This window comes from Colius striatus, chromosome 8 (assembly GCF_028858725.1).
Source record: "Colius striatus isolate bColStr4 chromosome 8, bColStr4.1.hap1, whole genome shotgun sequence".
Lineage (NCBI taxonomy): Eukaryota > Metazoa > Chordata > Aves > Coliiformes > Coliidae > Colius > Colius striatus.
The window spans coordinates 19,852,320-19,878,461 of record NC_084766.1 but is presented as its reverse complement, the minus strand read 5'-3'; the positions used below and the strand labels follow the sequence as shown (position 1 = coordinate 19,878,461).

Below are 26,142 nucleotides of genomic sequence, written 5' to 3'. Positions count from 1 at the left end.
CTTTGCAATTTCCTGTACAACCCATAATTAGGTTAGATAAGAAACTAGCAGTGTCTAAGTGCTATAAATGTCTAAATTAAGTTATTTTGAAAGTGCTCGGCATTTTGACATTTGAAACTTCAGAGTAATTGGGGTATTGAAATAAAACTGCTTGTGTTATTTAAAAGGTCATTATCTTCTTTGAGTAGATATATAAAGACTATTTTCCACTCTATTGAGCTGTTCTATTTGGTACAATTAGACCTGCTTGAATAGATTTCTAGAGGGCCTACTCCCACATATCATAGTCCAGCACTGACACAGGGAAAGGCCTGTAAATATACAGCCCAAATATGGAGTATATATTCAGCTCATAAGATTCAAGAGCTGCCCAGAGCTTCAAGCAGACACTCATCATGAACACCACAGGCTGCTATACCCAGCAAGGTGGCAAATGAGGCTGTATACAATCAAAGACAACAAATGCCAGGTTACAAGCAGAAGCCACCCTGCCCGGCAGATGAAGGCTTCGGAGCAAATCAGGATTTTGCCTTCCTAACCAAATTACCTCACAGTCTGGCAGCAACTCTGGTTATTTCAGTAAAACTACTGGAATCCCCCGTTTACAACATTCATAATGCCCTTATTCCCCATAATCGCAGAATGGTAGGGATTGAAAGGGACCTCTAGAGATCATCCATTCCAACCCCCCTGCTAAATCAGGTCCACCTAGGTCAGGTCACACAGGAATGTGTCCAGGCAAGATTTGAAAACCTCCCGAGAAGGAGAAACCACATTCACTCTGGGCAGCCTGTGCCAGGGCTCCCTCACCCTCACAGCAAAGTTCTCCCTCATGTTCAAGAACTTCCTGTATTCCAGCTTGTACCTGTTATCCCTTGTCCTATCACTGCAGAAAAAAGGCACACCCTATCCTTTCAACACCTGCCCTTTAGGTAAGTGTTGATAAGGTCTCCTTTCTCCAGAATAAACAGCCCCAGGTCCCACAGCCTTTCCTCATCAGAGATGCCCTAGTTCACTCATCATCTTGGAAGCCCTCCACTGGACTCACTCTAGCAGTTCTCTGTCTTTCTTGAACTAGGGAGCCCAAAACAGGATTCAGTACTCCAGATGTGGACTTACAGGAGTAAAGGTAAGTCTTTTGCTTGCTTACCAGATTTGATGCTCTGCATCTGTGATAGTCAAAGATGGGAACTGAAATGACTACACCTTGATACCATTTTATTTCAGTTAGTCCAGTAAAATAGAAGGATACAAAGTACATAGACACTGTAAGAGGAGATTTAACTTGTTACCACCTCTCCAGTGGAGACTGCCACAGCCAGGAGACTGGGTAATCGACTGAGCACAGGAATGGCCAAAGAGCACTCACTGTTCATTCCAGTGGTTTAATCCCTATGCTCCCACCATGGAAGCTGAGCATTCCACCAAAGCTGGAGTAGCTATGGAAGCATGACCTTGGCCCTTCTGCCCAGGAACAAATATATGAGGATGTAACAAAGTCCGTAGAGCTTCCTGTCCAAACTTAACAAGGAGACAATTTCTGACCTGAAATAAGGAAAGTTGCCATGCTGCTTTTGCAGTCACTGCCACAGACACAGCCTCTTCCTATCAGTAAGAGCTCATGATGTTCTTTCCACCAGAAGATTTACCACACATCCTCAGTTCCAGCCACTCACCCAGCACACTGTTCCCTCACTGATTGCCCACCACTAACAACCCTCCACATGCATAGGGTTGCAACACTTGAGTATGAAACACATGGAGCAATCACTGAACACAGACCCAGCTGTCCCCATCACATGGCCTACATTTGCTCAGTACTCAGTAAATATTACTCATGGTCATCCAATGTACTGCTGAAAGCTGCCTGGTTCTGGATACCAGGTTTCCACAAGACATTTAATTCCAGGAATGAAAGGGTTCCCTTTCAAAACCTTCATGCAGCAAATTTCCAGGAGCATCCTGACACTTGAGAGGAGCTCTGATGACAACAAAAAGCGCAGGGAAAGCTGGAAGAATCATCAACCTCTCCCAGCTCCCCATCAGCCAGGCTGACTTCAATGGCAGTCAGCGGGAAACATGGCAGCAGCAAGGCTCAGTTTTTGCATCTGAGCAGTCGAGTTTACTGGAACAGGGAGAGTTAAGGAGCAGCAAGGAGAACCCCTGGGAGCCTGCAGCTCTCGAAAGCAGATGGCCCTGCCAGGGAGTGGAGCTGAGGTGACCACAAGGGGGTTTAAACAGCCCCTAGGGAGCAGGAGCTGCAGTTTGTCAGGCAGGGAACAGCCCAGAGGTGCACTCCAGGTCACAGGCTGCCAAGATGGTGAGCACTCTCCTGAGAGCTAAAGCCAGAGTCCACAAGGAGAATACCCTGGAGAGGACTGATGCTTTGACCCCGATGGTGCTGGGTAGTAAGGATGCTTCAGTGCAGGCAGGCTGAAGGAGGTGTTTAGACATATCTCCTATAAAGGTGACAAGTGCCTACAAGTCCAGGAGCTGCAGCGTCAGGTGAAAGAGCTGCAAAAAAACATGAGTAGACCCTGTAGTATTAGAGTAGACACGAAGATTGATACACAATCACATACCAGCCACCACTGAAAAAGAACCACTTTAGACTCTGGTGACACAAAAAACCAAGGCTTTACTTCATAATTCTCCCTCTAGCATCCCTATCAAAAAGAAATATGAAGTATTAACAACTGTGGATGTAGGTAAGCAAGATCCAAAAGGGGAAACCTCACCATAGACACCTGTCATAGACAGCTGACCACCTTGAGGGAGTGTCTAACTGTGTTGATGGATCCACAATCGCACATGAACTTATCTATACAGAGATACAGATAAGCAGGCACTTCTTTATTATGCAGCACTGGGAAACAGGGAGGATATCTTCTCTAATCATGCTTCAGCATTAGTTACAATTTTCAATGTTTTTATACACCTCAAACAAAAAAGCTGCATTTGCCAACAAAAGTATGCATAAAATGTCCATCTCTTAATTTGCCCTTTACTGTGATTGGTTCCTAACTACTACAAAATTTCTCAATATCATAGTGGTTGGTTAAACACTAGCAAGATGATATCAGTCTATTCGTTTTGTCTATTTGTTTTAGTAACAGCTAAGGTAACCTAACAAATACATGTGCTAGGGTCTTGTCTTAACAGGTCCTTATCATGTGTCTTATGCAACTCTTGCAGTTTGGCCCTTATGTAATTTAAAGGAGTACTTACTTAATTATTAGGTGATTGAGCTATTTGCAAGCGCTTAGCTAATTAGACTATTGGCAAGAGCTTAACAAGTGCTTAGCTAGTTCTTGTGGTATTAGGTTGCTAACTAAAAGAGTTTGTATTTGCAACAACTGTGGAGGATCCTCTTGCACACATCCAGGGAAAACTGTGTGTTTGAGTAAGCCCCTATGGTTGCCTCTACACCAATATACGCAGCCTGGGGAATAAGCAGGAGGAACTGGATTGGTGGGTGAGGAGGCAGGGCCATGACCTCATTGCACCTATAGAGACATGGTGAGACAGTTCACATGACTGGAGCACAGCCATGAATGGCAATATGCTGTTCACGAAAGACAGGCAAATGAGGCAAAGGCGTGGAGTGAGAGCGCAATTAGAGTGTGTTGAGCTCTGTCTGGGTGGGGATGAGGGATGGGTTGAGTGCTTGTGGGTGAAAATTAAGGGGCAGTGTGGGTGATACTACTGTGGGAGTTTACAATAGGTCACCTGATGAGGAAGGAGGATGAGGCCTTCTACAAACAGCTAAGAGTTGCCTCACAATCTCATGGGGGACTTCAACCATCCTGATATTTGCTCGCAAAGCCACTCAGCAAAGCACACACAGTCCAGGAGGTTCCTACAGATTGTTGATGACAACTTCCTATCACCAGTGGTCAAGGAGCCAACAAGAATGGGTGTGTTACTCGACCTTGTGTTGACAAATAAGGAAGGTCTGGTTGGGGATGTGAGGATTGGAAGCAACCTTGGCTGCAGTGACCATGAGGTGGTGGAGTTCAAGATCCTGTGTGGAAGAAGCAGGATGCCAATCAGGATTGGGGTCCTGGACATCAGAAGAGCTTTGGCCTCTTCAAACTCCTGAAGTACCCAAGAAAGCTGGTCAATCTTCAAGCACCATTTCCTGTAAGCCCCAGATTCGTGTGTCCCCACAATTAGAAAATCAGGAAAAGGAGGCAAGAGACCTGCATGGATGAACAACGAGCTACTGGAGTGACTCGAGGAGAAGAAAGAAGTCTATGGAAGATGGAAACAGGGCCTGGTCACCTAATGAGGAGGGTGCCCTGGTGACAGAGGATGCAGAGAAGGAGGAACTACTGAACGCTGCATTTTGTAGAATCACTGAATGGTAGGGGTTCGAAGGGACCTTTAGAGATCTTCTAGTCCAACTCCCCTGCAGAAGCAGGTTCACCCAGATTAGGTTGCACGGAAATGTGTCCAGGCGGGTTTTGAAAATCTCCAGAGAAGGAGACTCCAAGCCCTCCCTGGGCAGCCTGTGCCAGGGCTCCCTCACCTGAACAGTGAAATAGTTTTTTCTTATGTTTAAATGGAACTTTTTGTGTTCCATCTTCATCCTATTACCACCTGTCTTGTTGCTAGATACAAGAGGAAAAAGGGATGCCCCAACCTCCTGACACCCACCATTTAGATATTTGTAAATATTAATGAGATCCCCAATCAGTCTTTGCCTCAGTCTTTACCACCAATGCTGACCCTTGGGAAGCCGAGTCACTGGATGATAGTAGAATAGTTTGGAGAGTAGAAGGCCTTCTGTTTAGGAACGAGGATGGGGTTAGAGACCTGTTGGGCAAGCTGGATACCCACAAATCCATGGGTCCTGATGGGATGCACCCAAAAGTGCTGAGGGAACTTGCTGATGTTATTGCTAAGCCATACTCCATCATTTTTTAATTACTGTGGAGGACTGGTGAGGTGCCTGAGGGCTGGAGGAAGGTAAATGTCACTCCAGTCTTCAAAAAAGGCAAGAAGGAGGACCTTGGAAATGACAGGCTAGCCAGCATCACCTCCAACCCTGGAAGGGTGATGGAACAGCTCACCCTGGATGCCATTTCAAAACACAACAGGAAATCCTGCTTGACTAACCTGGTAGCCTTTTATGATGACATGACTAGCTGGCTAGATGAGGGGAGAACAGCAGATGTCTTCTACTTTGACTTCAGCAAAGCTTTTGACACTGTCTCCCATAACATCCTCATAGGAAAACTCAGGCAGTGTGGCTTGGATGAGTGGATGGTGAGATGGATCAAGCCCAGAGGGTGATGATCAACAGGGATGAGTTGGAGCCCTGTGGCCAGTGGGGTTCCACAGGGATTGATTCTGGGGCCAATCTTATTCAACATCTTCATCAACAACCTGGATGAGGGGACAGAGTGTACCCTCAGCAAATTCGCTGATGACCCCAAACTGGGAGGACTGGCTGATTCCCCAGGAGGCTGTGCTGCCATTCAGCGGGATCTCGACCAGCTGAGGGTTGGGCAGAGAACCTCAGGAGGTTCAACGAGAACACGTGCAGTGTCCTGCACCTGGGAAGGAACAACCCCATGCACCAGTACAGGCTGGGGATTGACCTGCTGAGGAGCAGCTCTGCAGAGAGATACCTGGGAGCCCTGATTGATAATACACTAACCATGAGCCAGCAATGTGCCCTTATGGACAAGAAGAATTTATGATTATTAATTGCTATGCACACATCTGAAGTGTTACACCAGTAATACAACAACTAGTCTGATCCCTTAATGATGTGTGTGACCGTAAGCAAACAGACCACTCCAGCTACTTGGCTCAGAGGTGCTTGGTTCCAAGCAGGAGGAGATAAGACATCAAGTATCAGGTCCAGAGTTTTTCTGGGCTTCTTTTTCAACTTCCTTAGGATGTCTCCCCTGAAAGATGAGACACAAGCATGATAAAGCTGCATTGGCCTGCAGAAGGGAGCATATTCCTGCAAATTATTTTAGCTTGTATGGCTTGCCTTGTGACAGCCAGAGGCAATCATGAATGAGATGATCTCCTTACCAATACACTCTGTAACAAGCTTTGAGATCCCCGTAGGAAAAGGACTTGGAAACAGTAGAACATGGTGACAATCACAAGAGGAACTTTCCTGAGAGAGCTACAGATCAGTTTGCATAGATTTCTCAAAAAAGGTTTGAGCAAATGATTTTTATGAGGATGCTACGGACCTGCAGTGTACAGGCGGCTCTGCAAATATTGCTTCTCAACTGTTTATTAGTCAACCGAAAGATATAGAAATCAGACAACATTTAATGCTCACTGTAACATTTATAAGACTTCTGTTGACAAATAAGAAAGCAATATGGTCTGTGCAATAACCAAATAAGTGTAATTAAGGCATTTTAGGGTTTATGGTCCTCTATTAGATTAAACTGATTTTTAAAGTCACATGAAGATTGCACTTTTCCACACTTCTCTCCTTCCCTACAGGGCAGAGTTAAGATTGTGCCTTATTTCTGCATTTCTTATCCTAATGGGATTGGATTTCTTTTAAGAGTAATTCTCACCCTGAGCTACTCATCCCTTGCAAAAGTTGATTCTGATGTAATTACAACATTCTGTTGAGGTTCACACTGTACCACTTACAGTAACAATGGAATTGTAATGAAAGTATTTGCTGTAGAATTACCCTACTAGCTTAACTTTTCAAAAGTGTATTCTAGATCAGCTAGCCCTACTGTCCCTGAGGCAGCACCAAGTCTTGTCTATGTGTCAGTGAAAGCTACATCCACAACTAGAGCTGACAGAACTTCATGGCATTCATCATTTACCAAAAACACAGGACACGAACACAAGTGTAAAAGTAGGTGCTGGTAAGGGGGTGGGTTTCAATTAGTCACTCAAACACATTACAGATTTCTAGCAAAATCTTAATGTGACAAAGACATGCCTGCAAAAGAATGATCAGGGAGTACTCTACCACTGTTTCACACATAGGCTGTGTCACACATAGGAAATTTGATGACTGCAACATGCATACATTTAGGCCTTAACTCTGCAAGCAAGGACTGGTGCTTTTGGTACTCACAGTATGCATTTTTCTCCATGACTTATGGCTCTGGGGAAAAAATCCTCTAGAGCTTAAGAAGAAACCCAAACTTCCTCAATCAAGACCTGTTGTACAATAAATCACTTAGGAGGAAACTGCAAACCATTTCTATCCATTTGCCTTTTATATTCTCCCTAATTATAACTCCCTGAACATTAGAACTAGTTTGACTCAGGAAGGGCATTCATTCTTAACCTGCTGATTTCCATTCACACATGCACATTCTGGGTTTGTTCTCTGTGATCCAAAACAACAGCTGATGCACCTTGAAGATGTAAGAGAAGTGATGTTAGGCACAAGGAGATGGACTTGTCAAATTCATGCATGGCTAGCCTAAAGTTGGCCTCTTCTTACACCAAAGTCAGGTTGAAATCTAGAGCATTGGAGCCATTACTGACTGTCCAGGCTGAAAAGGAGGTGCCAGTGCCAGCTCTAAGAAAGTATCTTCCATTGGCAAGGACAGGCTGCATGAAAAAGCTAAAGGAGGAGACACAGTTAGCAAGCTATCAAGATACCTACTAGGTAAATGAAAATACAGATAGTGAGCTTCTTTCATGGCTCTTAATCAGTTTTATCATAGTTAGTAAAGCTGTATGCACTGTTGATAGGAGTCCAAGTCTTGCCATCCCTGTATACAAATCATAGCTTATTTTTAAGGAATATGCAGAGGGAAGAAGACAGAGTAGCATACTTAATTTTGTTGAATCCTGTGACAATTGACATTTTCCCAGTCCTCGGGAAAAGAAAAGATGGGCATGGTCCAGCTTTACTCTATAGGAGTGCTTTGGGTTGCAAAAGAAGTGCTTTGATTGCAAAAACATTGGTGTGTGTTGGCCTGTTTTCAGTGTATGTTTCACTGAGCACAGAAGGGATAGCACTTGACTCATCAAGTCACACACTTGGAGGTTAGAAAGGATAACCAGATAGGTCATCTGTGTAGACATAATGCAGCCTTCCCTGTATGTCTGTATCACGAGTTAGCCTCTAATTACTACATTTTCCACAGGCAATTACCTCACTCACTGTGGAGGTTAGACCAAGCTGTGGAGTGGGCTGAGGCAGGGACATGTCTCAGCAGTCTGTAAGGAAGGAAGCTGTCATAAGAAGTCTTGCTCATTCAGCAACATAATTCAAAAGAAAAGTCAAGAACAAAGTGCCCTACAGGAAGAAGAAAGTTGAAGGTCTAATTAGACAAGTAAAAACCCATCTTCTACTCCAGATTCTTCCAAATGATGCAGCAAGATTTTGGCATGTTCCTCATGTTCCTGAATGTCTGGATGTCCAGTGCAGCACACACTGGGCTTCATTCCTGCAGTACTAACTAGTCCCAGTGCAGTGGAAATCAGGGAACTCTCCTGACCCTGACTGTTCAGGGGGGTGTTTGGTTGTATGAATACAAGGGCCTTCATGGCCATAATGTCCCTTATGTTCTTCTTGGGTCTGCCCTGACCAAGTTCATGCTATTCAAGAAGCTGCTCTGAGTAGGTGGCTATTCAGCACTTCTGTGTGTAAGGTAAGATAATAAATTTCTTTACCAGGTCAAGAAGGGGAAGAGGAGAGAGGGAGTTACCAGTTTAGCTCTTTCAAATTCTGATAAAATGTTAATGAGTTTGATTTTTCAAAATTTTTCCTTCTCCACTAGGGACACAAATTGCACCTAAATTTATTACACTATGGCCTCAGCCTTCTTAAACTACAAATAACCACTTCTACCATGCAGGGTGATTGTGAAGGTAAATCCTGAAGCATGTCTCATATACTGATATTCCTCAGAACATAGAGATAAGGCTAGGAAAGAAGGCAGTGAAGGAGGAGAACTAAAGAATATGTTGACCAGCTGTGTCAGATCTTCATCCTCACTCATTCTGTCATTTTTCCTGCCTTGGTCACTAGGAAAAAAAAGTCAGAGATTAGGAAACTAAAAATTGCCCCATAACACATGTTCACAATGAGGCTGAATAATGGCATCACTATCAACCTGTGAATTCCTACCTTCATTTGAAGCATCAGTTTTTTTCTCATCTCATGGTATTAAAATAGGATGTGTTAATTTTATTAAGCTACATTGGTCTTTGGCTTAATCAAGGCACTTTTATTTGCTAGCTATTATTTGTGAAATACAATGTATCCTCCCAAATTCAGTATCTAAAATAACATTTAAAATACAAAAGTTTTCCTGGGATAAAAACTGCAAAATCTCATTTTCTGTGTGAATATCTGTCAGTGTCTCTCCACAACTTTGGAGTCCATTCTCTAATTTTAATCAGATTTGACTGCAGGGTCAGTCCAACAACTCCTTTGGCATTCAGTCCCCAACCACAGGATTCCAGTTTCTCTGATTCTTTCATGCTCTGAAAGGTAATTTTCTCTCCATCCAAAAGGCTGAAAAAGCAAGAGATCTTGGCTATTTCTTCCTACCCATCCACAGACCAGCAGTAGACTCTTCCCCAGTCATCACCAACTAGGAGCTTGGAGGAATTTCTTGAGAAGGAAAGAAAAAGAGAAAAATGTTTAAGAACAAGAAACAAATAGGATCAAGGCTTTATCCTGTATGTGGAATAATTAGGAGGATAGAACATTTAGGGCAGTAGATTCTTTTTAAAGTTAAATTTGAAGAACAGAGTAGACAAAGATTGGTATTTCAAGTACAGAACTTAGAATTAGATCCAAACTTTCCTGGAGTTCATTAGGTTGTGGACAATCTAGCCAGATCAGAAGCTCTTACCCTTCTCCAAGATTACGAATGCTAAATAATTTGCTGTCCAGATTCAGAATTTAGACTTGTTAGCACATAATGTCGTGTCTTCAGCCACTGAAATCTGCTGCATGCAGTGCCACCAACACTAATAAAACTACCTCTCCTCCCTAAATGTTCCCACTTTCAATGTATATAAACCACATTCACTAAGTACTCTAAATCTGTGCATGCAGAATATAGGAATCATCTTAGCAACTACATAAAAGCCAACACTTTTGGAGAGAAAGACAACAACAGTTTTACAGTGTATCATAACACCCTGAAGTAGGAGATAACAAATATTACTGCCAGATGAAACTGCAGGAGGTGGATTGAGTAAACTAAGATATTGCTGGCTGTGCAAACTGAGCCCAGTTTAACAACAAAGATGTCCTTTCTTACCATTTACATTTTGAGCAGATAGTATTGCCGGAAACTCCTACTGTTTTTTCCTGTGGTGCAGAGACAGTGTAGCAGCTACTTATCTCTGCAGTTATTCTGGCCAAAACCTGCTATTTCTCCTGGGTTGTCTCCTATCGGACCACTGACTACACCAATATCCTTCCCTTAATACAATTAGTCAGGCCAGCTCCCAGAGTGACTGCATTTGGATATGTGGTTTGACGAAAAAAATCATAAATGCCAACAAAAAACTCAACAGCAAACCCCAAACCCTCAGCAACAATACAGACTCCACGATAAGATAAAAGCCCTGTGGATTTGGGGCAGTGCAGTGGAGGCCCCAAGGCCAGGCCAGGACAGACCCTCTGCCAGACACTGGCTGTGATGCAAAGGGAAGGGCAGTACCTGGAGACGGCCAGTGCTGTCACTGCTGGGCTGGTCCTACTTGGCTTTCCAGTCAAGGCAAGGCTGGGATTCAGTTCCCGACAGAGAACAAGATGTTTTCCACACTTGTTACCTGTTGTGTGGTTGGAAAATAAATATTTAGAAAGTATCTGGGGGCAGGATGGATGGGATTGTTATTATTTACGGTCAGCAAGTTGTTAAGTTGAGAACAAATATATTTAATCTCAGCCTGTGCTGTTGCAAAAAAGGCCCATCCCAATTTAATTTGTGGCTATGATAGTTACATGTGCTGACGTGCGGCTGTATCAATTGTGTGCTAAATTGGATTTGTGTATTATTGCTTTCTAAATTGCATGCCTAGTTCAGCAAAATTGTTCATCAGTTTTCACTGGCTCTGTGCTTAATAAGATGCCCCACAATACTTTGCTGCCAGGATATAATACAGCCCATAATTGCCTAGTAAAAAGAAATTACATAAAGCTCTGGTATTATCAACTTATCTAAATCTGCTCATAACTGAACCAATAATTAAATGCTCAGAACATTTCACATACACATACATACACACACATCCTCCTACCACTGTAACTCAATTGTAGTTACTTTGGTCTTTTTAATGACCATGTTTTGTATTAATTTAATTTTCCTTAATGTGTAGAATGAGATGTGGGAATACTTGGCCATTTAAAATAATTCTAAAGGCATCTGAATAGTTTAAGGGAGCAGGTTACTGCTTTGATTACACCTCTCAACTCTTATTAAAGAGCGTTGTTGCTGTAAGCATCCTTATGCTCATGTGCAAACAGGTGTGTGTGTCTACACAGCATCAGATGCCTGGGGTTGGTGCATGTCTTCTAGAAGCCTCTCCACAAAGGCACAAACAGGACTATTATGCTGGGCTCTCATGGGCAACTTTTAAGTCCTTGTTTAGAAAACTGTTTAAGATAAGGATTTTAAAAATAGCAAAAATCTCAGTTTGTTCAGAGATGCCCATGCAATTGTACTTGAGTAAGTAGGACATGGAAATATCTGCCACAAGAAGTTATGGACAAGGACTTGGGAAATTCTTAAAACAAATTGTGTGTTTCTACATGTAAAAAGAATAGGCAAAATATCTACAGAATACTACAGGAGTTTTGAAAGCAACGTTAAGTCTTCTGCTTTGACTTACAGCAATCTCTTGTTAAGACACCACACAGAAACCAAATACATAGCCACCACACACAACCTCACATCTGCATCTCTGCTGTTCTTGCACCTTCCCTAGAAGCACCTGGCTTTAGCTATTTTTAGTCATGACAAAAGGTAGGGTGGGCATATGGTTTGGCATTTCCAATATGCCTCTGTGTGTATAAATATTTTCACATAGCAATTTAAGTAATGTAGATACATTTCCATCAACAGCACTTCAGAAGACCTCAGTGGTAATGCCCAGTTACTATATAATATCTTTTTATGCAGATGTTACATCTATAACTATATTTACACAAATTGGATTCTGCCTAAAATTGAAGTAATAGAGAATAGCTGTAATGAGAATCACAGCATATAAGTGATGTAAATTACACATACTAACACCACAATTTCTTTCTCTTATAAAATGGGCTGTGAAGAGAAGCAAGCTCTGCTATTTAGGATGTGTCTTTAAAGCTCCTCCTGGTTTCAGCTCCTGTATTTGTTAGACCAGAGAAGTGAGCTTGAGATGGTTTTAATACCATGCAGCACTGTAGCCCCATCATCTTATTAACCTCAGCTCTGTGAGAACTCCAGGGTATCAGCTTCAGCTTGGCACAATCTTGGACAAACAGCTCCATGCACTGGGGCCTGCTGCTGGCCTCCCACCAGTCTGAAGGGCCTCTGAACTGATTTAAAGTGCCAAAGACAATAAATTTCCCTGTTCCGTCCCAGGGCAGGTTCTGGCACTGCCCACTCTGACATTATCCCAAGATAACTTTAGTACAGGCCATCAGCAGCAGTGCCAATGGGTTTTCTGGAGCCAGAATATTTCAGTTATTTCCTAGGTTTATCCAGAAAGGCAGTATGTGCCCATGAGACTGGTGGCTCAGGGGTGCTCTCTCCCTCTAAGACAGAGCAGTGGCTACCCACCACTTCTGCTGCTGGTTCCAGGAAGATTACACCAGTTGCCTGCACCTTCTGTTGTTCACACCATTGTGATCACACACACACTCTTCTTCCTCACAACCAAAGAAGGTCTGCAGCATACAGTCACACAGCAGTTCCCAGCCCACCCTGTGGTCATACCTGGGTTGCCCGTCTCTTCTATTGTGCCTCTCTGTGGCCCTAGTTCAGCAGCTTCCCTTAGGCTATTGGTGTATTCAGTCTTCCACAGCTGTGCCAGCAAAGAGGTAAAAATGGAAAAGCGTGGATTATACAATGCAACAAGAGAGAGATGTGGTTACTTGCTTCCCAGACAGGGGTTGAAATTGGATTTGTAACATCAGAACAGGATTTAACAGTTGTGTCTCCCTCTTCTGCTGAGCTGCAGGGTGTCACATTGGAGAAATATAAGTAGGGAGCTGACAGGACTGCAAAGCTGACACCTTAACAAGGGCCCCAGTAACTCAGGAAGCTCTTCCACCAGGCTGGTAGCAGAACCAGCAGTGAACACCTGCTTCTGAGAAAGTATGACTTAATAAACTGAGCTGTGAACCAACTCTCAGAACCAGACTGAAACATATTTCTGATAAGCAATAAAATTTTTGCTTTCAAAACCACACAAGAATGAAAAACATGTTTTCAAAACTCTTCCTGAATGGAAAAGAGTCTTCCATTCAGGAGAATAAAAATTTGATAAGCAGCAAACATTTCACTCTGATTTTCAGATTCTGCCTTGTGCTGCTCTTTTAAGAAAGTGGCTCTGTCTTTCTATGTAGGATACAAAATTCTGCCTGAAACCCACAATGAATCAGGATTCTCTTTCCTCTTTCACATCCACCTACCCTCACCACTCCATCTGTGCTTCCTGTGATGATGATACTGCGTGTATCCCAGTCCATCACTTCAGCAAAGCAGCAGCAAATAATATGGCACTCAGGGCTGCAGGCAGTGTTAATGCTTGCAAGAAGCTGGCCATTGACTGTCCACAAACATAGGTAAGATCCAGCACAAGAGATAATATCACCCTGTAACAAAGCAAGAAGCAATGTTTCAAAATTTCACACTCATCCTCCTCACAACACTTAAGTGCTGATTATAAATGACAGAGTTGCTCTGGCTTAAATTCTGACCTTTGTTTTGCTTCCAGGCAGATGACGTAAACCAGAGAAAATAATTTTCTTCATGAAAAATTATGTCATTTTTACATGGTAAAAACCTAAATCAACTGTCTCAGATTTAGCAAGATGATGCAGAAACAAAAATGCAAACATTTCTTTAAATGTTCTATATTTTTCAGAAAAACCAGGCTTTTAGTAAAAACAATCAGCCTGATGGAATGACCCAGCTACTGCTAGGGACAGGGACTGTGCACAGGCAATGCATAGCACTAGTTGTGGGCCAGGACTAGTGCTCTGAAATGAGCACTCTTTTAAAAAAACACTGGTATGGTGTTCACCTGCTTAGCTGTGAAGCCTTTGGTGATTTCACAACCCTCCTCTGCCCCTCACAGGGTGCTTAATGTCATCGCATTTTTAGACTGTTTTGTGTTTGACCAACAACCAGCTTGGCATTCAGTGACCTGCACTTCTGATTCAGAAAACATCCTCTGCAGCTCGGACTCTCCTCTCCCTTCCATGAGAACATATATTCTTACCACAGACTGCATGCAAGGAGCAGATCCCTCACGGGCATGAAACACAGACCAAGAGCCAGAGCTGCAATTTTAAATGATCTTGTCAAAAGTGCGTTTTGACAAAACTACTGATTGAAATCCCAGCTAACCCTTCCACCTTTTACACATGTTAAGAACCAGCTAAATAGAATACCATCAGGAAAGCCATTTGATTCTGGCAAAGGCCAGTGTGCCCTTATATTAGCAGCATGCATCTGGTTTAAATCAACAAACACAATACTTCACCCCTGCCTGAAGGGCCAGGGCTCTTCACACCACAGGGCAGAATTCTGAAGATGAAACAGCGATAGTGCATTTGAAACAGAGTTGCCAATAATGAAAGAGATTAAATGTTAGTTACCTTATCTGCATGACAGTACATCATGTCAATCTACAGTGTTTTTTAGGTTTAGACCAGTGATTTAAAACTAATTGAAATAATTGGTTACAGCTAGCTTTTACAATCCTCTTTGCCTTACAAACTTTTTGGGACAGCTCTTTTATTTTGTGTCTACCTGCATGATACAAATCTAGATGCTCAAGCAAATATAAAACCAGCAATGACATAACAAAGCTGTATAGGCTTCTTATTTCACAGAAAAGCATGCTGTTCAGAAGGCTGTTTCCTTCAAAACTTTGCTTGAAATCATGCTGATTTTTCCAGAAAAAAAAGCCTTGTTACCAAACATTTTATGTCCAACAAAATATTTAATTTAGCACAGTGGAAACATTTTGTTTCTACCTTCATGTCACAATACATAAATAGAAAATTTAAACAAAACCACACTTCAGAATTAAGCATCCTGTTCTGCTAATGTCAAAAGGAATTTTTTCGCCCACAACATATAGACGGACACTTTTATCCTTTTTCCTTGAAGTTTCAGTCATACTTTCCTAAAGTTTTTCCTCTTTTAAATGAACCTTTCTGCAGACTAATGTACAAACAGTTTAACTATTTTCACTCCAGCATGCTGGAGAACTGCGTTTGGCTCTATCACCAAACTATTCCTGGCACACACCATCTCTGTTTCAGACAGCTCCAGGAGTTATTAACTAAAAAAGCTACTGTCACTAGTAAGCTGGTCCATACAAAGCATAGGACTCAATCCTCTTGAGTTCTCAAGCCCATGGTCTGTGCTAGCCCACCCATCCATTTCTGAATGTTTGGCACTGCTTCAGCTGACTTCATAAGGGACCACCAGGGTTTTCTGAATGGGTATGCTGAAGTCACTGGCCGTTTTCCACTAACCAGGCCACCTGGGGCTGGAAGCTGAGCTGGGATTGAACAGACTACTTAGTTCCAACTCTGACCATCAGGCTGAATAGTTAATGAAGCTCTAATATGAGATAGTGGTTTTTTTTGGCACAGACTAAGTAGAGAATGTCTACCTGGTTTCTTACTGTTATGAACTCAGTTTTGCCTCTTTTACTAGAAGCTGCAGTACTGGATTGTCTGAGCATCTGGAACCCTGCTCTAGTATATTAACAGAGACAGAAAACATAAATGTGCAAGCAATATTTTTGGGATGTAGAAAGTTGGAAAAAAATTCATCCAGTGTGTTTACAGTAAATCCAATGCAGAATATCAACAAGCATTTAACTCTGGCCAGGCACAGGCCACAACAGGCTTATATCTACAGCTATCAAGAGCTGCCCTTACACCTGAGAGTAGAAGGGAAAGCAAAGAGTCAACATTGTCACCATATGTAAGGCAAGTTGTCAGCCAAGGTGGCAGACTGAGGTCTAGTACATCTCAGCTGGCATAGCTCTGCTTCATCAGTGTCAGGAGAAATCAGTAAAATAAGGCAATAAGGTTATGGGTGTGACAAATTCAGGAGCTACAAGGGTAATACTTCATGCTCCATAACAACTAAAGGTTGTTTAATTCTGCTATCTACCCATCCAAAGATACTTCTACTTATCTACTCAGTCTAAGATGTTGCTTTTAGTGCTTGCCTCTCATCATTAAGAAAACTATTAGCAATCTCTGTAGAAAGAAAAAAAAAATCAATGTATAAGACTCTCAGGATGTTTTTATGTTGGGAAGAGCACCCATTAAATTATCATGAAATGTTCATGGATACATCAGAAGAAGGATGATGAATTAAGATCTTACCGTTGAATTGTTGATGGCAACAGAACAGAGGCTTGTCCTGTGGGCAGGAAGCTGGTTTATGTATGTCAGCTCATTCAGATCCCAAATGATGCAGGTTCTGTCATTGGATCCACTCACAAAGATGCTGTAGGTCACAGATGCAGCAAGGCAGGTCACTGCCTGAGTGTGCCCATATAAAGCCTGGTGAGAGAAAAAACAACCCATAAACCACAGCAGAGGGTGGCTGATTTAGTAGGGAACCACACTCCTATTGTCATTTGCTTATTAAGAACAAGCAGTATAGTTCTTCGGAGAACTGAATCGGGTATGAGGAGGAACCTCATACCAAACGACCTTAGAAAAGCATCTTCATTCTCAGCTCATGGTTGTAGAAAGTTGAGGCTCCAAGAGTCTGTGACTTGACCGAAGTTGTATAGTAACTGAGGGTTGTTGGCATACATTTCAGACTTTACCACAGTACTTTGTGTTCAGCAACAAAACATCATTTTTCACTTCAGTCCATGCAGTTTTAAGTAAAAGTTATGCTTAGAGATCACTATTTCTCATATTTAAAAAGCATTTTAAAATAAAACTTATCAGGATGTATTTCAGTGACTTTCTCAGCCTTATCCTTCTATTTTCCTGAACAAGTAGTAACATTTTTCCAATTTTAATTAAGAAGCAAAACAGCATTTGGGGAGAAATTTTTCTTTAAAACAACATATGAATTTCATTCTCTTTCATCACTACACACTATATTTTTGTTGTTGTTGTTCTATAGGCTCCAGAGACATAAGTGCCTGCCTCCCTGGGGCCTTCCCTGCCCTCAGGTGCACCTCACTAGTCTCCTGCCCTGCAGCCTTCTGGAAGAAGACCCAGGGCTGTTTAGCCTGGAGAAGACTGCGAGGAGACTTTATCAATGCTTATAAATACTTCAAGGGCGGATGTTGAGAGGATGGGGTGAGTCTTTTTTTCTGCAGCGCCCAGTGACAGGACAAGGGGTAACGGCCTTTAACAAACTGGAACACAAGAAGTTCCACTTGAACATGAGGAGAAAATTCTTTGCTGCCCAGGGAGGGTGTGCAGTCTCCTCCTCTGGAGGTCTTCAAATCCTGCCTGGACACGTTCCTGTATGATCTGATGGAGATCAACCTGCTTTAGCAGGAGGTTGGAATGGATGATTTCTAGAAGTCCCTTCCAACCCCCACCACTCTGTGATTCTGTGATAAGGAGTGTTCAGTTTAATATAGCCTTATTTAAATAGTTTAATAAAAAAACTTTAGGCAATTTTATAGTACAGATAGAAGTTATGAATTGAAGTATACTGCTGACAATTATTTAATGCAGCATTCTCAAGTGACAGCATTATGTATTTCTGCTGCATAACCACCAATGACAGTAAAGCCTATAGGGCAACAGAAAAAAACTCCTTTATAGTTTTCCTAAAAAACCTTTCAGGTTTCATTTTTTAGTTGCCTCACTGAAAAATCAGACCCACCAGTTTCAACGTTGGTTTTAACAGTAAATGCATATTTCCTGCTGGCTTTCTCTACATGATATAATTAGCACACATTAGAGTCTGTCTCAGTGCAGCATGGAGCAGAAGAGCCACACGTCCTGGCTGACTTTTGCAAACACATCCATACTATTTTCCAGTGTGTGACTGCAAAACTGAATATTTGCTAGCTAACATGTGCTGCCACTTGCCAAGGTTACTCGGACAACAGTATTCAAACATTAATCCACTGGTGAGGAAGCTGAGCTGCGGCAGACTATGTGAAGGTGACCTGCAACTGCAAGGGTTGAATTTCAACTTGTGGTTTATTTAATTTGAAAGAATTGTTGACTAAAATTACTGACACAAAATGGGGTCTCCAACAGCGGTTTTCAAAGGTTAGAAACACTCTTAAATTGTTGTCGCTACCGGCAACATCACCAGGCCGCCTGCATGGATCACTCAGCTCACCGACCACTGAAGGGACAACACCACTGCATACTCAGTATGGATGATGCTTTATTCCAGCTTTATTGCTTGCACCATGTGCTTTTGTCTGCTAACCCAAGCACCTCCTTTCACTGCACCCCGTGCCGGCCTCTTCTGTACTCTCTACCTCTCGCGTCACAGCCCGAGATCTTCCAGGCACCTACAACATTAAATGAGCATAGAAAAGGAGACTTGGCAGTAGCTTTGGACTGGCTGTGAAATAGTCTCTTTACAAAAGAGTGGGCATAACCCAATGACTGTGCTTGAGAACTGCACAAGAAGTCTGTGAAAAGGGCTGGTCCAAGGCAGGTTCAAGGGCTTCCAAATTTCCTCTCCTTCCTCCAAAGCATGAAAGAAAACATACCTACTGTGACAAAATCTAAACTGCCAAGTCAAGGTAAGCTAAGCTCTGCACAACTTTTAATAACACTTTTTTTTTTAACCCCAGAAAGATCCTACCTGTCAGTGAAGTGCTTCAAAAACAAGCTGTGTGAATAAGAGAGGGCTAGACCTGAGTGCAGTTATAATCACAGCTTCAGTCCACCAGTGTCTCAGTAGATATTCGTGTGAAAAGTTACATGCATTTAGCTATCTATCATCTTCTCATTATTACTCTGTAAACTGACACGTTCACAAAATTGTTTCAGCTGGAAGGTCATCAAGTCCAGCCTTTGTCCCAGCCCTATCAACCACTAGACCATTTCCCTAGGTATAATATCCAAGTTGTGTACGATGATACCACCACCTCCCTGGGCAGACCATTCCAATGCCTGACAACTCTTTCAGTAAATAAATTCCTCCTAATTTTCAGCCTGAACCTCCCCTGGCACAGCTTGAGGCCATTTCCTCTTGTTGCTTGTTACTAGGGGGAACAGACCAACCCCTGCCTCCCTACCGCTTCCTTTCAGGTAGTTGTAGAGAGCGATAAGGTCTCCCCTGAGCCACCTTTTCTCCAGGCTAAACAGCACCAGATCCCTCAGCTGTTCCTCATATGAGACGTGCTCCAAATCCTTTACTATCTTGGTAGCCTGCCTCTGGATCCTCTGCAGCACCTCAATGTCCTTGTAGAGAGGGGCCCTGGGGCCCTGTAACTGCTTTGCCTGGACACAGTATTTGAGGTGCAGACCCACCAAAGCCAAGTACAGGGGAATGATCACCACTCTCCTCCTGCTGACAATGTCCTGCAGCATATCTGCAGAAAGAACATATCAAAAGACAAAAAAGGACAACCACCTTCACTGCAAGAATGGCCAGTCCACGAAAACCTAAACTAAGTTTGACTGTACAACTTGACTGGCTGACATAGACACAGACGCTTCACAGCTACTCTCAACGCCTCCCTGAGAGGTCTGTGGCAGACAGCAGCTTGCCTTGGAGCTTCTTCCAATCTATTGAGTTTCACCTGCCCCAGAAATTCCAGGGGCTGAAACACATGGATCAGTTCGCTCATGAATATTGAGGGAATTGGTAAATTGCATGGATCAATACTGAGGCTATTATGCTTAATCTTTAGTTTTCCACAAAACTGGAAGCAGCTGCTGCTGGAGAGGGAAAAGTGACTTTTTCTGCTGAAATGTAGTTTCTGTTCTTTACTACATTCCAAACCAGAATGTCTCAGTCTCATGGGACAGCTGGTAAGTGAATATCATCCACTTAATAGCACATCAGCTTTACTTAAGCAATGCTTGCTCTCTCAGGACAGATGATAACATTTTTTTGTTCAGCAGAAAAAGCAGCCACCATGAAACAGTGAATTACATGAAAGCAGCAAGTAATTCACTGGAAGACATTTAGAACCATAGTTCAAATTTAAATCTATGACAGACAGTCATCAAGAAAAAAAAAAGTCCCTGCTAGCAAAGAGGAGGAAAAAACAGAGTTTGTCATTCATGATCTCATACCACTTTGTGGACTTTTGAGTAATACCAGATTAATCACAGTGGAACACATCAGCAAAGTTTATTTTAGATTGTTAAAGAGAAAGCCATTATATTGGAGATAAAAGACAGCCTCTTCAAACAGTTGTCTGAAATTCAAGATGAGCCCCTGACTGGTATAATTTTGATGTTGATGAAGATTACGGCCCATGGTTTTCTTTGCTTCTATTTTGTCCATTTCTGTGTCCATGTCCTGGTTTGGAATAATAACCAGACTGATTAAACAGTCATCAATGAAAATCTTGTCGCATCTTTCTGTCTTCTTCTCAGGCAGGAAACAACATAAACCTCAGAAAAGACACTGCTCTAGACACACTTTCCCTGCTAATTTCAACACATAAGAATTCCAGAGAAATGAAAATCTAAATATTTTTCCTTCATCCTAACAGACACTGAAGTTTTCACATCATTAATGACAAATAAAATACGGTTTTGCTCAGGTTATGGACAGCACTGAAATATTATCTGAATATCCCTCCAGAACAAATTAATAGAAGAAGATTCTAACACTTGGAGACTTTGCTGATCAGTGAACCCTTTATTAGTTTGCCTAAAAGATGAGGAGTGTTTTCTGCCTCTTGATTTCTTAGGTCCCATGCTACCTTTCAGGTGTCACAGAAGTGTACTCTAGCTTTACTTGTAATCTGGAGAACTCATCATAGCTGAACCACATGAATCTTTAATTCACTTTTTGTAAAAGAAATAGCATTTATACAGCTGTTTGATGACTACAGATGTTCTGAATTTAGTTTGAGAGAAAATAATCTAGCTGAGCCTTCATCTCCATCAGCTAAGTTTGCAGGGAGTTTCATAGATCTTATCCCTTGCTGTAACAGGCCCAAAAGCCTACATGCATCTCCAAGCCATGCTGGTTTTTGAAAATAATCCAAGGATTGGCTGCACTTCAAGTGAGGAGTTCATGTGTCTTATCTTTACGGTTTTTTGGTCATGATAAACTTTGGAAATGTTACCAAGGGGAAAAAACAGCAGAGTTCATAACTATAAGCTGTGGATACAAGGCATATTATCACCTCCTGACCTGATAACAGGCTGTCACGTGATGCTGCTGATTACTTGGGTTTTTTCCTGATTTCTTGATTCACCCAAAGGTGTTTCCTCTGCCAGTCTTCAGCGAGAAATAAACTAATCTTCTGGTTTTCATTAAATTTCTACAGTGAAAGAAGCACAGTACTGACCTGTCTCAAGTTTAGACATTTCACTTTGTCCTTGACCAAGGAAAGCTCCCAGACACACACAACCGAACTTGTTCCAGATGTGATTACGGTAGTTGCTGAAGGACACACAGCGCAAAGGCACTTTCCCCAGTCTGCCATGCACTCAAATGTAGTCATCTTCTGTACAAGAAAGCAGCTTTTAAGTCAAATGCTCAGCTGGTAATACTATGCATTTACTAATTCCAAATGGCAGATTCCATTTTCAGAACTGAGCCTCCATTTCTTCAAATCCAGGAAGAAAAGCTCATTTTAGCTAGTCTCTATGCTCACAGCACAGCTACATACTATGTATATGCACAGACTGTGGCTGCATGTAGTTGTGCCACCCTCCAGGGGCCAAACAGGAAGGTTGGACAAAGGTGAATGCACCAGGCTAAGCTTGGGAGCCAGAAGAGAACTGACAGATGGTCCTATCTTAATTCTAGCACAAATTTCTGCACAATGAAACTTCTAATTAGTCATGAGAAGACCTTGTTGTTGTTAGGATGCTGTTAGGATGTTAGGTTGTATTCCTTACAACCTATGAAATGGGGTTTCTCCTCCACTTCGATGGACAACACAGTACGGGAAGGAAAACTTGAGATAATTTAGGGGGAAATACTTCACTTTTGAGCAGTGTAGAATGATTTTGTACTCTCTTGGAATATTCTCAGGAAGGTTGAATGTGAGAAAGTCCTGTACAGCATCCTGTAAAATTAGCTCTCAAACAGTCTCTGATTTCAGAGGTCCCCATACCAGACAAAGGCTACAACATATCATTCATTTCTGGAGCACTTAGGCTTTTTCTTACTTACCTTCTCAGACCCATAGTTGCCAAAGCAGCAGGTGAAGTCCTCAAATCCCCAGCAGAATGTTTTGTTCCAAAGAGGAGGAATCAAAACTTTATTTTTTTCAACAGCGAGAATGCCTTTCTCGGTATGAACAATGTGCCCAATGGGTCCCTTGGGATAGTCTGACAAGACAGAGAACATACTTAATTCTGTTGTTTTTAGAGCACTTATGTTAACTTTCCTCCTTGCACACACTCCTGAAAATAGTAAGACTAAGAAAAAGATGAAGAAAAAGACAAGATCTTAAGACTAAAAAGTGGGAAAAGACACAGTATTTGCTGTTGAATATAAAATGAATGGAAAACAGTGAGTTTTGTGTTTCAATATAACATATTCAGAAAGTAGAAGAGAGAGAAGATTTTGATGTCTTATAAAGAAAACACATTCAATGGAAGTTTCAAGATTTCTCCTGAGTATTTGAATGTTTTCAATGCCCACTCACAATACACACATACACAAATAACAATCGGCAGAAGAAATCTTGGTTGTATGAACTTGTACAAAGCTGTGTGACTACTTTTGTGCTCTTGAAAATCCAGATTCACCCCGTCCAAGAATTCTGTACTTATTAGCTCAGATAATGGAGCACAGTTCCTGCAGCACCTTTAATCGTAACCGGTGAGAGCTTCAGATTTTGAAGGCTGCTCATAAAAGGAGGAAGAATTCCACTTGCATGAAGAGAAAGCACAGGCTCTCTTCCTGATGAGCTTTTCCCTTGGGCATTCCTGGATGGATGTGATTTTGTGAAGAGCTAGAAAAAGAGAATGGCATTGAAAAATTAATCTCAGTTTGTCAGATCATGCAAGAAAGACATCTGCTTAAATCTTTAACCATGGACTGCAGGACTATCATATGTGAACCTCTTCACTAAAATAAAATCTTATTCTTCTTACATTTTTATCAGAGAACATCCCTTCCTCACAGAGAATGGAAGCTAATCCCAGCAACTCAGGAGAAGAGAGAAAACTATAGGTAAGGCTTTGATCTGCTTTTATTTGACTGTACCCATTCCCAGACTAGTGGTTCCTTGTGTGACTGTACTGAAGGAGTAGAACCCAGGTTTGATAGCATAGCTGTACGGCATACAACAGGAACAGCATGATTAGAAAGTGTAACCATACACACATATGTGGGTGCATACTGATGTAGTACATAGACAAGATTCTGTAGTCCATCTTTCAGCAGATTTAAGTAAGAAAGTGTCTCTGATTTTAGCTTCTGTTCTTGCTTTCCAGTTGAAATACTACAAGTTCAAAAAAACCTATGCTTTCTACTGTCACAGTAAAGTGGTACCTGCTTTGGTATCTGTCCAAAGTTGCTGATAAAACCCAAGATTGTGCTCTTAATGAGAGGATCTTTAATGTTGTTGAGGTCCATCTTGTCTCCATAGAAGTAAGGATGATAGGTATTAACTGCATCCACCGCAGCTGAGCCATGTTGCTTGTGGCCAAAAATCAGATCTATCCAGTGATGGAGGTGTGCACTGACATATTCACTTTCCAGTGCCTGAAACCAAAAGATTAGTTAATACAGTAGAATGTATCTGTTAAAAATGCATTGCCACTTTCTAGTCCCTGCTAGAGACTTTAATTCTCTGCAAGTGAATCTTCATACTTTCCATTCCTCCAGTAGTACCATTCTCAGCACATCCCCACAAAATGTGACTGAAGAGACGAAAGGTGAATCCCCAGGGGGACAGGAAGGATGGAGTGCAGTATCCTAACAGTTACCAGAAGCAATATCCTCAGAGACATCAGGCAGGTTCCACAAAGTGCAAGCATACCACACATCTGTGCACATCTTCCAGCTTCTAGCACATATTAAAGCTTGTGTTATCATGGCTTCACTAATACTATTACTGACATAAGATGGTTTAAATGAGCAAAGCATTTGTTAGCATTTGGTGCCATCACTTTACTCTATAGAACAACCACGGGTGAATTTCTATTTGTAGAAATATATCTTAGTTATGAATAACACTGAGTAGCTCAGACTTTATTTGAGAAGATATATGTAAACATCAATTGGAAAGGGAGATGACTAGCAGAAGAGCTCTAAGTTGGGTCTGAAGGATACAGTAGGAGAAGCTGCATGCTATGAACCAATGAAGAGAATGCAGAGCTTTCAGGGAAACGGCAAGGGTGCTGCAAGCCAAGAGAGGGAAGGGCTTTTGCAATAGCAGAGTTCAGGTACAGTGGAGCAGACAAACTGGTTTTGATCAACAAACATTTTGCTACCCTCATAGAGCTTTATGAGCATAGATGGTTGTAGCACCAGCTGTCCTCATCCTGGAAAAACTTGGGCTCTGAACTTTTCTTTCCTCAAAATAAGAAATGGTTAACTTGGATTACATTTGCCATACATAGTGACAGGTGTGGGCATTAACATGATCAGAAGAAACAGCTACTACTAGAGAAGACTGGAAAAGGTACTTCAAGGCAATACATACAACCCAAAGTGGGCTCTCTAGAAAGCTCAATGTAATCACAGCAGAAAACTTGTACTTGGAAGACAGAGAACAAGTTCTTAAGCAGTGGACCCAAGTTTGAGTTGAATCTTTGCTCATCTCCAGATTAGCCAGCCTTATCCATGAGGCTTCACTAAATGCTCCTGCCCCTGCCATCACCTGCCTCATCACATTTTTGTTCATTCCCAAACAGCCTTGCCCAATGATTCAAGCAGCAGTATTAAGCATTATTAAAAATACTTTCCTATCTCCAAATCATTTGACTCTGCAATACTCCCTGATGCCCAGTTAAAGGTCTCCCAAGCAGACCATCCCACCCAAAATATAGCAGAAATAAACAAGCTAATGGATCCAGAACAATGGCTCATTTCACTGAGCAGACAGTTAGCCCAGTGCAGCTGGTTTAAATGACCCTGCCCACAGCTATAACAATCACAGGGCAGCTCAGAGAACAAGCACGGCATACAATCTGTCCCCTGCAAACAACACGAAAATACTTATGAACAGACTGAGAACTCATCCTCATTAATAAAAGCAGTTAGTCCATGAATTAGAAACCGTAAATTTTGCCTGGCATCACTGCTAGAGCAAAACAAAGCAACCAACAGAGCTGCAACTGTGCAGCCTCTTAGTATTTCACTGAGCACTATGACAAACCCAGTCAGGGAGGCAGAACTTGTGGTCTAAGGAGGAAGTAAATACATTTCTTTAGTAGACTAGATTCCTAACCTCTTAAACATGAAACAGAGAGCTACTCAGTGTATTACATCAAGAACAATTATTTTGCTCCGTATGTTAGATAGGTGATAGGTGTTGGAGATAGGTAATAGGAGATAGGTGGTGACTTGGATCTGTTTAAGGCATCAAACTCACTGTGAAGCCTCCTAAAGATGACCACGATACCAGTACAAGTACATCCAGTCTTGTGGACTATTTCAGAAGAGACAGAAACCCTCATGTTTCAGAGTTCAAGATCTCTAACTCTTCGCTTCAGGATTAGATGAACTTAACTAATCAACTTTCTTTCCACAGCAAGATTTCTTGCACCCTCCTGTGTAACTGACTGTACTGACTGTACATGAGGTCTGATCAGGCCTGGCAAATTATTAAGAAATGCTGAATCTATAAACATGATCAAAAAACATTTTCACTTTATGCCCT

The 26,142-nt window shown here is 42.0% G+C and overlaps 1 protein-coding gene across 4 annotated transcripts in view; it reads right to left on the bottom strand.

The window, feature by feature from the left end:
• Nucleotides 1–9,106: 9,106 nt before the first annotated feature.
• WDFY4 (WDFY family member 4) overlaps nucleotides 9,107–26,142 on the bottom strand; it is a 147,037-nt gene continuing 130,001 nt past the window's right edge. For 3 of the 4 annotated variants that reach the window (XM_062001401.1, XM_062001402.1, XM_062001403.1), the window contains exons 54-62: nucleotides 23,808–24,020; nucleotides 23,118–23,265; nucleotides 22,479–22,636; nucleotides 21,646–21,804; nucleotides 16,550–16,729; nucleotides 13,604–13,786; nucleotides 12,906–12,993; nucleotides 10,644–10,755; nucleotides 9,107–9,580 (exon numbers count right to left, since the gene is read on the bottom strand). In XM_062001401.1, the coding sequence (XP_061857385.1) occupies nucleotides 9,514–9,580; nucleotides 10,644–10,755; nucleotides 12,906–12,993; nucleotides 13,604–13,786; nucleotides 16,550–16,729; nucleotides 21,646–21,804; nucleotides 22,479–22,636; nucleotides 23,118–23,265; nucleotides 23,808–24,020 (1,308 nt within the window). In that variant the 3' untranslated portion in view covers nucleotides 9,107–9,513. The remainder of the gene's footprint in view (nucleotides 9,581–10,643; nucleotides 10,756–12,905; nucleotides 12,994–13,603; nucleotides 13,787–16,549; nucleotides 16,730–21,645; nucleotides 21,805–22,478; nucleotides 22,637–23,117; nucleotides 23,266–23,807; nucleotides 24,021–26,142) is intronic. The other variant, XM_062001404.1, reaches the window with a different exon arrangement.